Consider the following 12,707-nt stretch of genomic DNA (forward strand, 5'->3'; position numbering starts at 1 on the left):
AATAATAATGTAGTTATAATGTAGTTAACCGCGTCTGGGTTACTTTTAATCATCAATAATAAAGTAGTTATAATGTAGTTAACCCCATCTGGGTCACTTTTAATCATCAATAATAGTGATAATGTAGTTAACCCCATCTGGGTTACTTTTAATCATCAATAATAAAGTAGTTATAATGTAGTTAACCCCATCTGGGTTACTTTTAATCATCAATAATAATGTAGTTATAATGTAGTTAACCCCATCTGGGTCACTTTTAATCATCAATAATAATGTAGTTATAATGTAGTTAACCCCTTCTGGGTTACTTTTAATCATCAATAATAATGCAGTTATAATGTAGTTAACCCCATCCGGGTTACTTTTAATCATCAATAATAGTGATAATGTAGGTAACCCCATCTGGGTTACTTTTAATCATCAATAATAATGTAGTGATAATGCAGACAACCCCATCTGGGTTACTTTTAATCATCAATAATAGTGATAATGTAGTTAACCCCATCTGGGTTACTTTTAATCATCAATAATAATGTAGTTATAATGTAGTTAACCCCGTCTGGGTTAATTTTAATCATCAATAATAGTGATAATGTAGTTAACCCCATCTGGGTTACGTTTAATCATCAATAATAATGTAGTTATAATGTAGTTAACCCCATCTGGGTCACTTTTAATCATCAATAATAATGTAGTTATAATGTAGTTAACCCCATCTGGGTCACTTTTAATCATCAATAATAAAGTAGTTATAATGTAGTTAACCCCATCTGGGTTACTTTTAATCATCAATAATAATGTAGTTATAATGTAGTTAACCCCATCTGGGTCACTTTTAATCATCAATAATAAAGTAGTTATAATGTAGTTAACCCCATCTGGGTTACTTTTAATCATCAATAATAATGCAGTTATAATGTAGTTAACCCCATCCGGGTTACTTTTAATCATCAATAATAGTGATAATGTAGTTAACCCCATCTGGGTTACTTTTAATCATCAATAATAATGTAGTGATAATGCAGTCAACCCCATCTGGGTTACTTTTAATCATCAATAATAGCTATAATGTAGTTAACCCCATCTGGGTTACTTTTAATCATCAATAATAATGTAGTTATAATGTAGTTAACCCCGTCTGGGTTAATTTTAATCATCAATAATAGTGATAATGTAGTTAACCCCATCTGGGTTACTTTTAATCATCAATAATAATGTAGTTATAATGTAGTTAACCCCATCTGGGTTACTTTTAATCATCAATAATAATGTAGTTAACTCCGCCTGGGTTACTTTTAACCATCAATAATAATGTAGTTATAATGTAGTTAACCCCGCCTGGGTTACTTTTAATCATCAATAATAATGTAGTTATAATGTAGTTAACCCCGCCTGGGCTCTAGGCTGCTAGCATACATAACACACCTGAGGTGGACGGGCCAGTGAGAGATTAACTACAAGCTAGGCAGTCGAAAACCGCATCTCTCTGCCTGTATGTGATGCAGTCTCGCTAGATATTTCGCCGTCCACATGACGTAAAAGAAGACGTGGTTCATCAGACCAGACCACCTTCTTCCAGTGCTCCATGGTCCAGTTCTGACACTCATGTGCCCATTGTAGGCGCCTTCAACAGTGGACAGGGGTCATCATGGGCACTCTGACTGGTCTGCAGCTGCACAGCCCCACACGCAGCAAGCCGTGATGCACTGTTCTGACAGCTGTCTGTCATAGTCAGCATCACCTTTTTCACCAGCTTGAGCTACAGAGGTTCTTCTGCAGGATGCAGCGAGACCATCAATGTTATTCACTTCACCTGTCAGTGGTCTTAATGTTTTGGCTGATCGGTGTACATATACTTTATGAATATATATATATTCTTTTATAATTCTTCTAACAGCCGACTGCAGACTGAAAACACCAACTCTGCTCTCCTCGCTAGAAAATCTGTTCTTCTCATTTCCCAGTACCTCTCCCTGCCATCATCCCCTCTTCTTTCTCTCCTGTGATTAAATGGAGCTAGGATGCCTCAAATGTTTCTCACACACACACACACATCGTGACCTCTTGCTCACCTGCCAGTATGTCTGTGTTCCTTGCAGCAATGGTCTTGATTTTGACAATGCCCGACTCGGCAGCCTGGAAAAGACAAAAACAGACAGAGAGAAAGAGAAACCATTAAGTCCAAATAAACTACCGCTTTTTTTTTTCTATTGCTGACGGCGCACTATCGCCCCCCGTGGAACCTTTGCAGTACCAGAGGTAGACGCAGCTCGCAGGAGAGATGCAAGGAGGATCATCGTCTACACAGGAAAGGAGATGGCCAGCAGCCCATGACGGGGTCACTCCACCATGAGAGCCATGATTTACACGGTGGAAAGGAAGTGGGGGTGCACAGTCAGAGAGAGAGAGAGAGAGAGAGAGAGAGAGAGAGAGAGAGAGAGAGAGAGAGAGAGAGAGAGAGAGAGAGAGAGAGAGAGAGAGAGAGAGAGAGAGAGAGAGAGAGAGAGAGAGAGAGAGAGAGAGAGAGAGAGAGAGAGAGAGAGAGAGAGAGAGAGAGAGAGAGAGAGAGAGAGAGAGAGTGGCGGGGGAGTGCATAGTCAGTGTGTGGGAGAGAGAATACTGTTCCACAGAGGTCCTTGTAAATTGTGCACAGCAGCTGCAAAGCTGTCACCGGGGCTATCCATACCTGGCATTAACATGTGTCTTGAGTGATGCGATCACAAGAGGACAGCTCTAACTACGTCAGTTCATACCTGGCATTAACATGTGTCTTGAGTGATGTGATCACAAGAGGACAGCTCTAACTACGTCAGTTCATACCTGGCATTAACATGTGTCTTGAGTGATGTGATCACAAGTGGACAGCTCTAACTACGTCAGTTCATACCTGGCATTAACATGTGTCTTGAGTGATGCGATCACAAGTGGACAGCTCTAACTATGTCAGTTCACACCTGGCATTAGAATGCGTCTCCAAACGCGTCTCGAGTTACCACTTGTGATTGGATCTCACTTCCCCACTCTGTAAGCAAACACGCACATCACGGTGGTAGGGGGTGTGGTTTAGCCTCGGCTGCAGGTGGAGAGAGGGGGCGTGGCTCGCAGAAGAGCAGCAGAACGACCCGTGCGAGTGAACGAATCAATGACATTTTTTTGGAGGGGGATCCCCCCCCCCCAATTGTACTTGGCCCATTACCCCAATCTTCCGAACCATACTGGTCACTGCTCCACCCCCTCTACCAATCCGGGGAGGGGGGGGGCTGCAGACTACCACATGCCTCCTCCCATACATGTGGAGTCACCAGCCGCTTCTTTTCACCTGACAGTGAGGAGTTTCACCAGGGGGACGTACCGCGTGGGAGGATCATGCTATTCCCCCCAGTTGCCCCTTCCCCCCAAACGGACACCCCGACTGACCAGAGGAGGCGCTAGTGCAGCGACCAGGACACATACCCACATCCAGCTTCCCACCCGCAGACACGGCCAATTGTGTCTGTAGGGGCACCCGACCAAGCTGGAGGTAACACGGGAATCAAAGACATTATTAAGTAAAGCCGGTGTTATTCACCTAAAACCGTGTCCGCCGTCATCTCGAACCCTCCCCGTGGCACCGACGTGTCACAATCACGTAAATAAACATGTAAACACGTGCAGAAACACGAGACGAGTCAAAGCAACAGGCATTTAACAAAGTAAAACATCCTTGCTCACTCAAGCCTCATTTTAATGTGCTGTCAATTAGTATGACGTATTTCACATCTGTAAGTTCTTAATTATTCTAACAAATCATGTTGTCATACAAAATTTGAAGGGCTCTTAAAGAAATAAATCATCCCATGTCCCGCCTGCACTTCCTTTCTTTTATTTCCATTCCACTTTGCTGTGAAGCACAACAGGTGCTGTGTAGATAAATGTTATTATTCTGATGATGATGATGATGATGAAGATCTGCATGAAAGCCTTCACACCCATGACCTGATATATAACATTTTAAAAATAGTCTACTACTATTACTACTATTGTCGGCTGCTCCTGTTAGGGGGCGCCACAGCCGATCATCCGTTCCCGTCTCTTCCTGTCCTCTGTATCTTCCCCTGTCACACCAGCCACCTGTATGTCCTTCCTCACCACATCCATAAACCTCCTCTCTGGCCTTCCTCTTCTCCTCTTCCCTGGCAGCTCCATATTATTCAGCATCCTGAGCCTGAGCGATCAGATCTCAAGACTCATTGGGTGCGTTCACACTTGTGTTTAGAGCTGTCGACTTGTGATCGTCTCACTCAGGACGCATGTTAATGCCAGGTGTAAACAGCCTCAAAATGGTCTCCCTTTCTCTCCCTCACTCACTCTCTCGATTTCAATCAACCAACTCTTCTTTCCTCTCGCTACTCCATCACCTGGTGCTCCTCCACGACCCTCCTCCTGCTCCATCTTGAACAGTGGGGTACCTCTTCATCCCCTTCCTCTTCCACTGTGGAGTTGAGCACTCACTTCTGAAAGAGACGCCTCCCCGCCTGCTCTGCTTTCTGAGGAAAAACATCACTCCGTCTATAGCTCTCCCTCTCTGCTTTCCTCCATCATCCCTTCCTCATAGCTTGCCAGCCCCCACACACATTTCTTCCTCTTCTTCTCCTCTTTTCTACTTAATCTTTCTCTCTCCGTTAATAACCCTCTCTACTCACAGGAGGGATATCAGTGACTACCGACATCCTAAGTCAAGCACACCACTCACAGACCGGCATTACCCTGATGCATTTTTCATACAGCCATCACAAAACCCGTCTCCGCCCACCAGATGCACGCACGGTAACAAGTGACATGGACGTTACCACGACTCCTCTCTCTCTCAGCAAATCAGCCATAAAGTCCGCGGCCTGGAGCGCTGACCACTGGCCAAAACAAAATTCAAATTCTGACACTGAGCTGTTGTCTGAGGAACCATTTCCAGTTCCAGTCGCACGCAGTCGAAGGAAAACAATAGATATTGGATTAGTTAACTGACAGGCGGACAATGGGCCTTCTTGTTCCAGTGTTGTTCTCTAATCTAAAATGCATTGTTTTTCATGAGCTGCTGCATGGCGTGTACAATCGGGCTGGGTAATGGCAAGGACCTCACGATACCATATGTGCTACAATACATGGGTCACGATACAACTGTATTACGATACACTGCAATATGATACATAATTTACTTAAAATCTAAAAACAGCTGAAAACACAACTTGCCGTGTACCACCTGGGTCGTCGAATGTGTACATCACATTATATTTTGATAACTCTGGACAAATAAGAGTCCAAATTAATTCAGAATTTCCATTCCAATTTGTTAGAGCGGTATTTGCACTGCACAGAACACACTGAACCCAACTTTAACATAGATGCCACATCATAAAGTGCATATTAAGTATTCTTGTGTCACCGAACACGCTGAACATGTTTAAATCACCGATAATTTGTTTAATGTATCGATACAAGGGGCTGGAAAATCGATAAAGTATCGTGAAAAAAATTCCAACACTGAGCCGTATCGATTTTTTTTTTGTGCAGCCCTGGTGTACAATATTAAAAAGCAGAGTAAGGCAGTGTGCGCAGACTGAAACCCTTTCTGACAGAACCAGATTGAAGACAGCCGAGTGCCATTTCTTCACAAGAGGTTTCATGTTTTTGCTTTGTTTTTTCAGCGGACAGGAATACATTCTTTGGTTTGTCCAGGTCAAGGTTGCAGTACAATCTCCTCACCCTCACAGTGTAGCTGTTCTTTGGTATCACTCTAACGTGTAATATCAACCATAGAGAGAGCTCATCCCTCAATCCACCCCTCTTTCCATCACCGCAGCCTTTCTACCACCGCTGGAGGGCAAGGTAGTAACACAGACCTGACAAGTAGCTAGAAAGACAAAGTCCGAATAATGGAGGTCAGGCGGAGCCAAGGACAAAAAAGTGTGTAACGATCACGGATGAGTAGACTCGCTAGCCCTTGGCTAATGGGTTGGACCCTTTAGTTGACTTGTTAACGTAGTAGCCCGTGGTGCGAGAGTCCCGAGTTTGCGTCCCGGCTGGGACCCGTCGGCTGGTGTCAGTAGTGGGATGGTGAGACCATGAGGCCACCGGAAGCGCGTGCGCCCAGAGGCCTGAGGGAGCTGGTATGCTGAAGCGTGGGGACAAGCTTCCCGAAGGAGGGGGGTAGTGTAACGATCACGGATGAATAGACTCGCTAGTCCTTGGCTAACGGGTCGGACCCTTTAGTCGAATGGTTAACGTGGTTGCCCGTGGTGCAGGAGACACGGGTTCGTGTCCCGGCTGTGGCGGTTCCCAGCTGGCCCCCCAAATTCGCTACAAGTGACATAATATTTTGAGGCGTTTGATATGTAAGCCTGCTCACCAGTCATGGCCCACGAGTTTCTAGACTTTTCTGCAATAAGGTTGAGATCAGAAACAAAATTAGTTCAGCTACAGCTACTCCTGCAAATCCTATCTTACCAAATTCATATCTACAAAATGAGTCACTGATAGTCCCTGTTATTACAGCTTTTGAGAAGATCTCTTGATAATTTGACTAAGCTCGTGCCAGCTTCTAAACCAACTACTTGCCTACTGCCCCCTCTACCAACAAAACCTTTTGAAGACCTCTGGCCTATCCTGGGACTCGACATTGTTAACTTATCACTTACTACTGGCACTGTTCCCAGCAATTTTAAGACCGCTGTTGTCAAACCTCTACGTAAGAAACCGCACCTCGATCCAGGGTCTCTTAATAACGATCAACCAGTGTCTAATCTTCCATTCTTTTCTAAGGTACTAGGAGAGATGTGTATCAACAACTTTTGATCCATATAGAAGAAAACTATCAACTATTAACCTTTTCAATCAGTTTTCAGGGCCTGTCACCCCACTGAAACTACTCTGACCAGAGTGGTTAATGATCCTCTATTAGCTATGGACTCCAATTCCACTTCTGTGCTTCTACTACTGGACCTCAGTGCAGCCTTTGACACCACTGATCACTGCATACTACTTATCTGGAAGAACAAAGTGTGTCTGCTATAATATTAAATCGAAATTCTATGATGGTAAATATGACTTACCTCAAGTCTCGTTTCTTGGTCCTCTACTTTTCTCTCTTTGTTTCACCTCTTAGCCAAATTAAACGAAGTCATGGAATAAATTTCCATTGCTATGCGGATGATACTCAGCTGTATGTGCCTATAAGTGCCGATGATCGTACTCAAATTACTAATTTAGAGGTCCGCTTGGCTGCTGTGAAAAATTGGATGTCACCAAATTCCCTGCTTTTAAATTCAGATAAAACTGAGATGCTGGTCATTGGCTTTGACACAAGACACCAATTTGATCAAGTAACAATAACAATCGACAACTCTGTGATTGCACAAAGTGTGACAGCCAAAAATCTTGGTAAGTTTGATCCCAGCCTTTCCTTTAATAAGCACATTAAAGAAATCACCAAGACTGCCTTTTTTCCACTTACATAACATAGCTAAAATGTGGTCTTTCCTGTCCTGTCTGATGCTAATAATACTAATACATGCATTTGTTCCATCCAGACTTCATTACTGTAATGTTCTGTTTTCAGGTCTGCCACATGCTAATACTAAAGGTCTTCATATGGTTCAAAATGCTGCAGCTGGAATCCTAACTAGAAAATTTGACCATGTTACATCAATTCTTGCCTCCCTTCATTGGCTTCCTGTTACATCAGACTTATAGGTGATTGTGCTGACTTATAAAATCCTAAATGAGTTTGTCCCATCATACCTGTCTGATCTCCTTAAACTGTATAATCCATCCCAAGCTCTCCACTCTGAAAATACAGGGCTCCTGTGTGTACCCAACGTTAAAAAGAAGTCAGCTGGTGGCAAGGCCTTTTCCTACTGGGCCCATTCTTGTGGAATAACCTGCCTGCTGCCGTCAGATAAGTCCGTTAAGTCCTGTATATCTAAAGTAAAAACTCATCTTTTTGGCAAAAATCATCTAGTCTTTGTCTGGCTGAGCTGTGTAGTAAAGACAAGTCTTGCAGTTATTATTTTAGCGAACAAGCATCAAAGCAACAAAAATGGTCTCAACAGTGTCAAACCGTATGTTATTACATAATACAAGTATATATCAATGCATCAAGATTGAAATTTGGTCACTAGGTTAAATTAATAAACATGGGTAACAATGTGTCTAACGTGAGGATTGCTGTTCAACAAAAATGTTAAAGAAATGATGTCGCTGACCAGCAATGTGGTGTCTTTTGACTGAATAGATGAAAATGTTTCCAAACTTTAAGATTCACGATGGAGGATTTGCTATGCACTATATGACAGGTCGAGAGACGAAATATGGTAATACCAGATGTCAATGACTTCAACCAGCAGCACCGACAGTGAAAAAATGGTTCGACCATGACAACTCAAGTAAAGACAGTACAGAGAGAAGAGTGATATGGATAAGTTACTGTCATGGAGAGTCTAGTTCTGCTCCAGTGACCTGAGGAATTGTTTGCAACATCAGCGGACCTGCAACCTGTGCACGCACATCGGAGTTTCCTAAGCATCCGACCGTGGAATTACTGTCAGCCTGTCAACTGAAATTTGCCACCCAGAGTGCCCTGCAGCATTTGGCTCAAGGGCAATGAAAGAGAGGAGTGCATTTTCTGCATGGGCTAGATAATAAATAGTCCTTGATGTTATCTTTATACACTTCTTACAAGGAACATTCATTCAGCTCATTGTGAGCTGAACCTTACTAAACTGACCTTGTGTGTAAAATGAACGGCCTTGCTAATAATGACAGGATGGATGACACAGGAAGTTAATAAGAGGAAAAGTATTTCCCTTGGAGCAGTTATGATGAGGATGTGGGTGATGGATAATGGCAGTGCCAATGATGGCTAGGGTAAGAAGGATAGTGAACTCTCAACTTTACTGCAGCCGAGGGTGGAGGCGGCGCTGAGCGGTCCTTTTAGTCGTCAGCTCTTTTTGACTTTGTAATGTTGGCCGGCAGTAACAAGAGGGGGTAGTTCAGGTGAGCTGATGAGTATGATAACATATATCATGTCATCCAGTGTGTAGAATAGACTTTAAAATAATATTAGTCATCAACAAACCTCTTAATGGTGTAGTAACAAAATACATCTCTGCTTGCTTTTACCATGCGAATCTCCTCGACCTCTAAAGTCATCTGGAAATGGTCTGCTAACTAGTCCCAGAGTTTAAGAACAACATGGTAGGGCTGATTAATTATGGCAAAAATCATAATCATGATTATTTTGGTCAATATTGAGATCAAGATTATTTAACATGATGACTCATTGACTTTGGAAACATCGTGCATTTACTGAACTTTAAAAAAAATTTTCAACGGGATTTTATTTAAATTAAAAAAATTCAACTGAAAAACAAATAAAGAAAATGTAAAAAAATTAGATCAACAAAAAATGTATATATTAAATTTATATGTTAATATATTAAAAACATTATTTATAGATTAAATGCTGCAATGTATTCAAGTTTTTTCCCTACATCTTTATTATGGTAACACTTTAGTATGGGGAACATAGATGTCACTTGAGTATGGAGAACATATTCTATGTAACAAAAACTTAATTTAGAGTAATTTAACAAAATTAACACTTGTACTTTTGTGTTTTGTTATGTAAGAACAGACCATATTCATTACGTGTTAGTAAGGGAGAATAAATCTTCTTCTTATGGTACTACCACCTTATAAAGTACGCACCTACTTAATGGTGTATATGTTCCCCATACTAAAGTGTTACCATATATATATATATATATATATATATATATATATATATACACACACACACACACACACACACACACACATTTAAATAAATTATATAAAAATATTTATAACAGGGCAGGCAGTGCAACTCTGGTGAAATGGCGATGAGATGGCATCGTGTAACGCTTGTCCTAAGTGTTTACCAGCTCCTTGAATCTCTGTTTGCTAACAGTGCCAACTCCACACATGTCTTTTGCTGGGAGAAATGTGATGGCATCTGTTATTTCATTATGTCTGAAAGAGCTGGATGGGTAGGCAGTCGGAATTATAAAGAGTATCCTGAATCGATGACTGTGCTGTGGTGGAACAAGTCGAGGGGGTTTTACGTTTCTGTTTATTACTCTTTTGTTTTATCATAGACCGCTTAGTGATTGAAGTTCAGATGACTGAACAAACTGGTTGTATTGCCTTGTGGTGCAGACACCACTGTGCAACAACTTGCACACTATTTGTTGTTCCTCGTCACACTCCTGGAAACGGAGGTGTTTCCAAACAGCTGAAGTGGTTTTACCTTTCTTGTTGACCGAAGGCTCTCTTCCGCCATCTTGGCTCGAGCTGGACTAAACATGCCTCAGCCTAGCTGAGCGAGTTTCGGCTTAAAGGGAGGGACGAAAGCGCACTGCTGTGAAGGAAAGGGGTGTGCTGGATTTAGAACACGAGACAAAATGAGAGCGTCGTTGCAAAACTGAATGCAGAGTTGATGGGAAGATGGATGGAGCCAAATACAGGGCAATCTTGGAAGAAAACCTGTTGGAGTCTGCAAAAGACTTGAGACTGGGGCGGAGGTTCACCTTCCAGCAGGACAACGACCCTAAACATAAAGCCAGGGCTACAATGGACTGGTTTAAAACAAAACATATTCATGTGTTAGAATGGCCCAGTCAAAGTCCAGACCTAAATCCAACTGAGAATCTGTGGCAAGATCTGAAAACTGCCGTTCACAAACACTCTCCATCTAATCTGACTGAGCTTGAGCTGTTTTGCAAAGAAGAATGGGCAAACATTTCAGTCTCTAGATGTGCAAAGCTGGTAGAGACATACCCCAAAAGACTTGCAGCTGTAATTGCAGCAAAAGGCGGTTCCACAGAGTATTGACTCAGGGGGGCTGAATACCTTTGCACACCGCGCTTTTCAGTTTTTTATTTTTAAATCATGTATAATTTTCTTTGTACTTCAAGATTGTGTGCCACTTTGTGTTGGTCTTTCACATAAAATTCCAATAAAATATATTTATGTTTGTGGTCGAAACATGACAAAATGTGGAAAAGTTCAAGGGGTATGAATACTTTTGCAAGCCACTGTAACTGGATTTTCAGCCTACCTACTGTTGTACTTTGACCATTTACCAGGTTGCACGTTGATCCTGCACTTTACGCCATTTTATTACCTCCGGCAGGCGGTAGCCTGGAGGGGCTACTGAGTTTGGTGGTGTATGCATGCGTGTGTGCTGCTAATCTTGCAAACTACTGGAGCTATCAGTCTAAAATGTTTTGTGCACAGTTATGATGATATGATGAAGAACCTCTTGTGGTTACGGTGGTAAAAAACCTTTTGAAAAACATTTGTTCTCACTACCTCCGCTCCCTCTCCTCCTTCACTCTAGCTCACTCGAGCAACGCTGCTTTCCGTCACTGTCGGCTCTGAATCAACCATGCGCGACTCATCTACGGTTGAGTCCGATCGGGCAGCGACAGAGTCAAAACCTAAACATTATGGATTCGGGTGCGAGTGTTGAAAGTAAACGAGAGTTCCATCATTTCACAAGCCAGCAAATCATTCACTGCTGATCTCAGCACAGGAGAACTGGTGGAACACCGATGAACCAACAATAATCCACCTTATTCACCTCACCGCCACGCAGGAGTGCCATAACCTCAGATGTTAAAACTCTGCTATAAACAGTAGGATTAATCCCAGTCCCAGCTGGAAGTCATCTCAGCAGCTACAGTAAAACATGTCCCACAGCTGAGCTATGTTTTCTTACCGTTGTTTTATGAATGAAAGTCAGTCAGCAGAGCAGCCGTTCACCTTCATTCATTTATATCATGAAAACCAAACATATGTGAAGTCTTTTTGAAATCACTATGATAGCCTAATTTCTGTCATTTCATGTCGGACTTGGTCACTTTCGTGCGAGGGTCCACCTAGGAGGCTGCACATCCACAGACTGACAGGCAAAACGTTTTTATTAGGTAGTTTTTTTTAGCTTGAGTGCTGCATCTTAACAACTTTTCCCCCCATATTTCCCTTTCAATGGACTTCAGCGCTGCGCAAAAGTCTTTTATAATGGAAAAACACTTTTTTCTGTCCATGTGTGCGGAGAAGGGGGCGATATGTACACCTGGTGGAGATCTGTATTCTACTGAGTGCACTCCTCTAGTACCATTTAGGTTTTTATCTTTTAATTTCTTTTTTTTAATATTTCTGTATCATATTCCTTTAATCTAATTTTTAAGCTCTTATTAAATTCTTTCATGCCTTAATATAAAGCACTTTGAATTGCCTTTGTGTATGAAATGTGCTCTACAAAAACTTGCCTTCATACTGTATCATGCATTACTGCAGTGTCCTTGAGCAGCCACTGAGCCCTAAACCGCTCCAGGGGTACGCCTCTCTAAGTAAAGGCAAAGATTTTAAACGATATCTGGAAAAGTCTTCTCGAAACAAACAATTTAATCTATTTTATTGCTCCCGTGTCTCTCTACAGCAGAAACAAAGAGAAGCTGACTCTAACAAGGAAAAGATTTCTAATTAGAGGCAGGCGGACAAGACTTCCTTTTTGTTGGCCCCGAGTGCGACCAGATGTTTGTGGCCATCTTAAAGCCAAGGACTCTAAAGTGCTTATTTGTTGAGGAATCTATTTATTCTCTACGCAGAGAATCCCTGAGCCCAGCCTT

At 42.2% G+C, this 12,707-nt stretch overlaps 1 protein-coding gene across 2 annotated transcripts in view; it reads right to left on the reverse strand.

The window, feature by feature from the left end:
- Positions 1 to 12,707, reverse strand: part of mon2 (MON2 homolog, regulator of endosome-to-Golgi trafficking) — a 108,606-nt gene that overhangs the window by 81,013 nt on the left and 14,886 nt on the right. For both annotated transcript variants that reach the window (XM_056282728.1, XM_056282727.1), the window contains exon 2: positions 2,073 to 2,136. In XM_056282728.1, the coding sequence (XP_056138703.1) occupies positions 2,073 to 2,136 (64 nt within the window). The remainder of the gene's footprint in view (positions 1 to 2,072; positions 2,137 to 12,707) is intronic.

The sequence above is a fragment of the Lampris incognitus genome, chromosome 6 (genome assembly GCF_029633865.1).
Source record: "Lampris incognitus isolate fLamInc1 chromosome 6, fLamInc1.hap2, whole genome shotgun sequence".
Taxonomy (NCBI): Eukaryota; Metazoa; Chordata; class Actinopteri; order Lampriformes; family Lampridae; genus Lampris; species Lampris incognitus.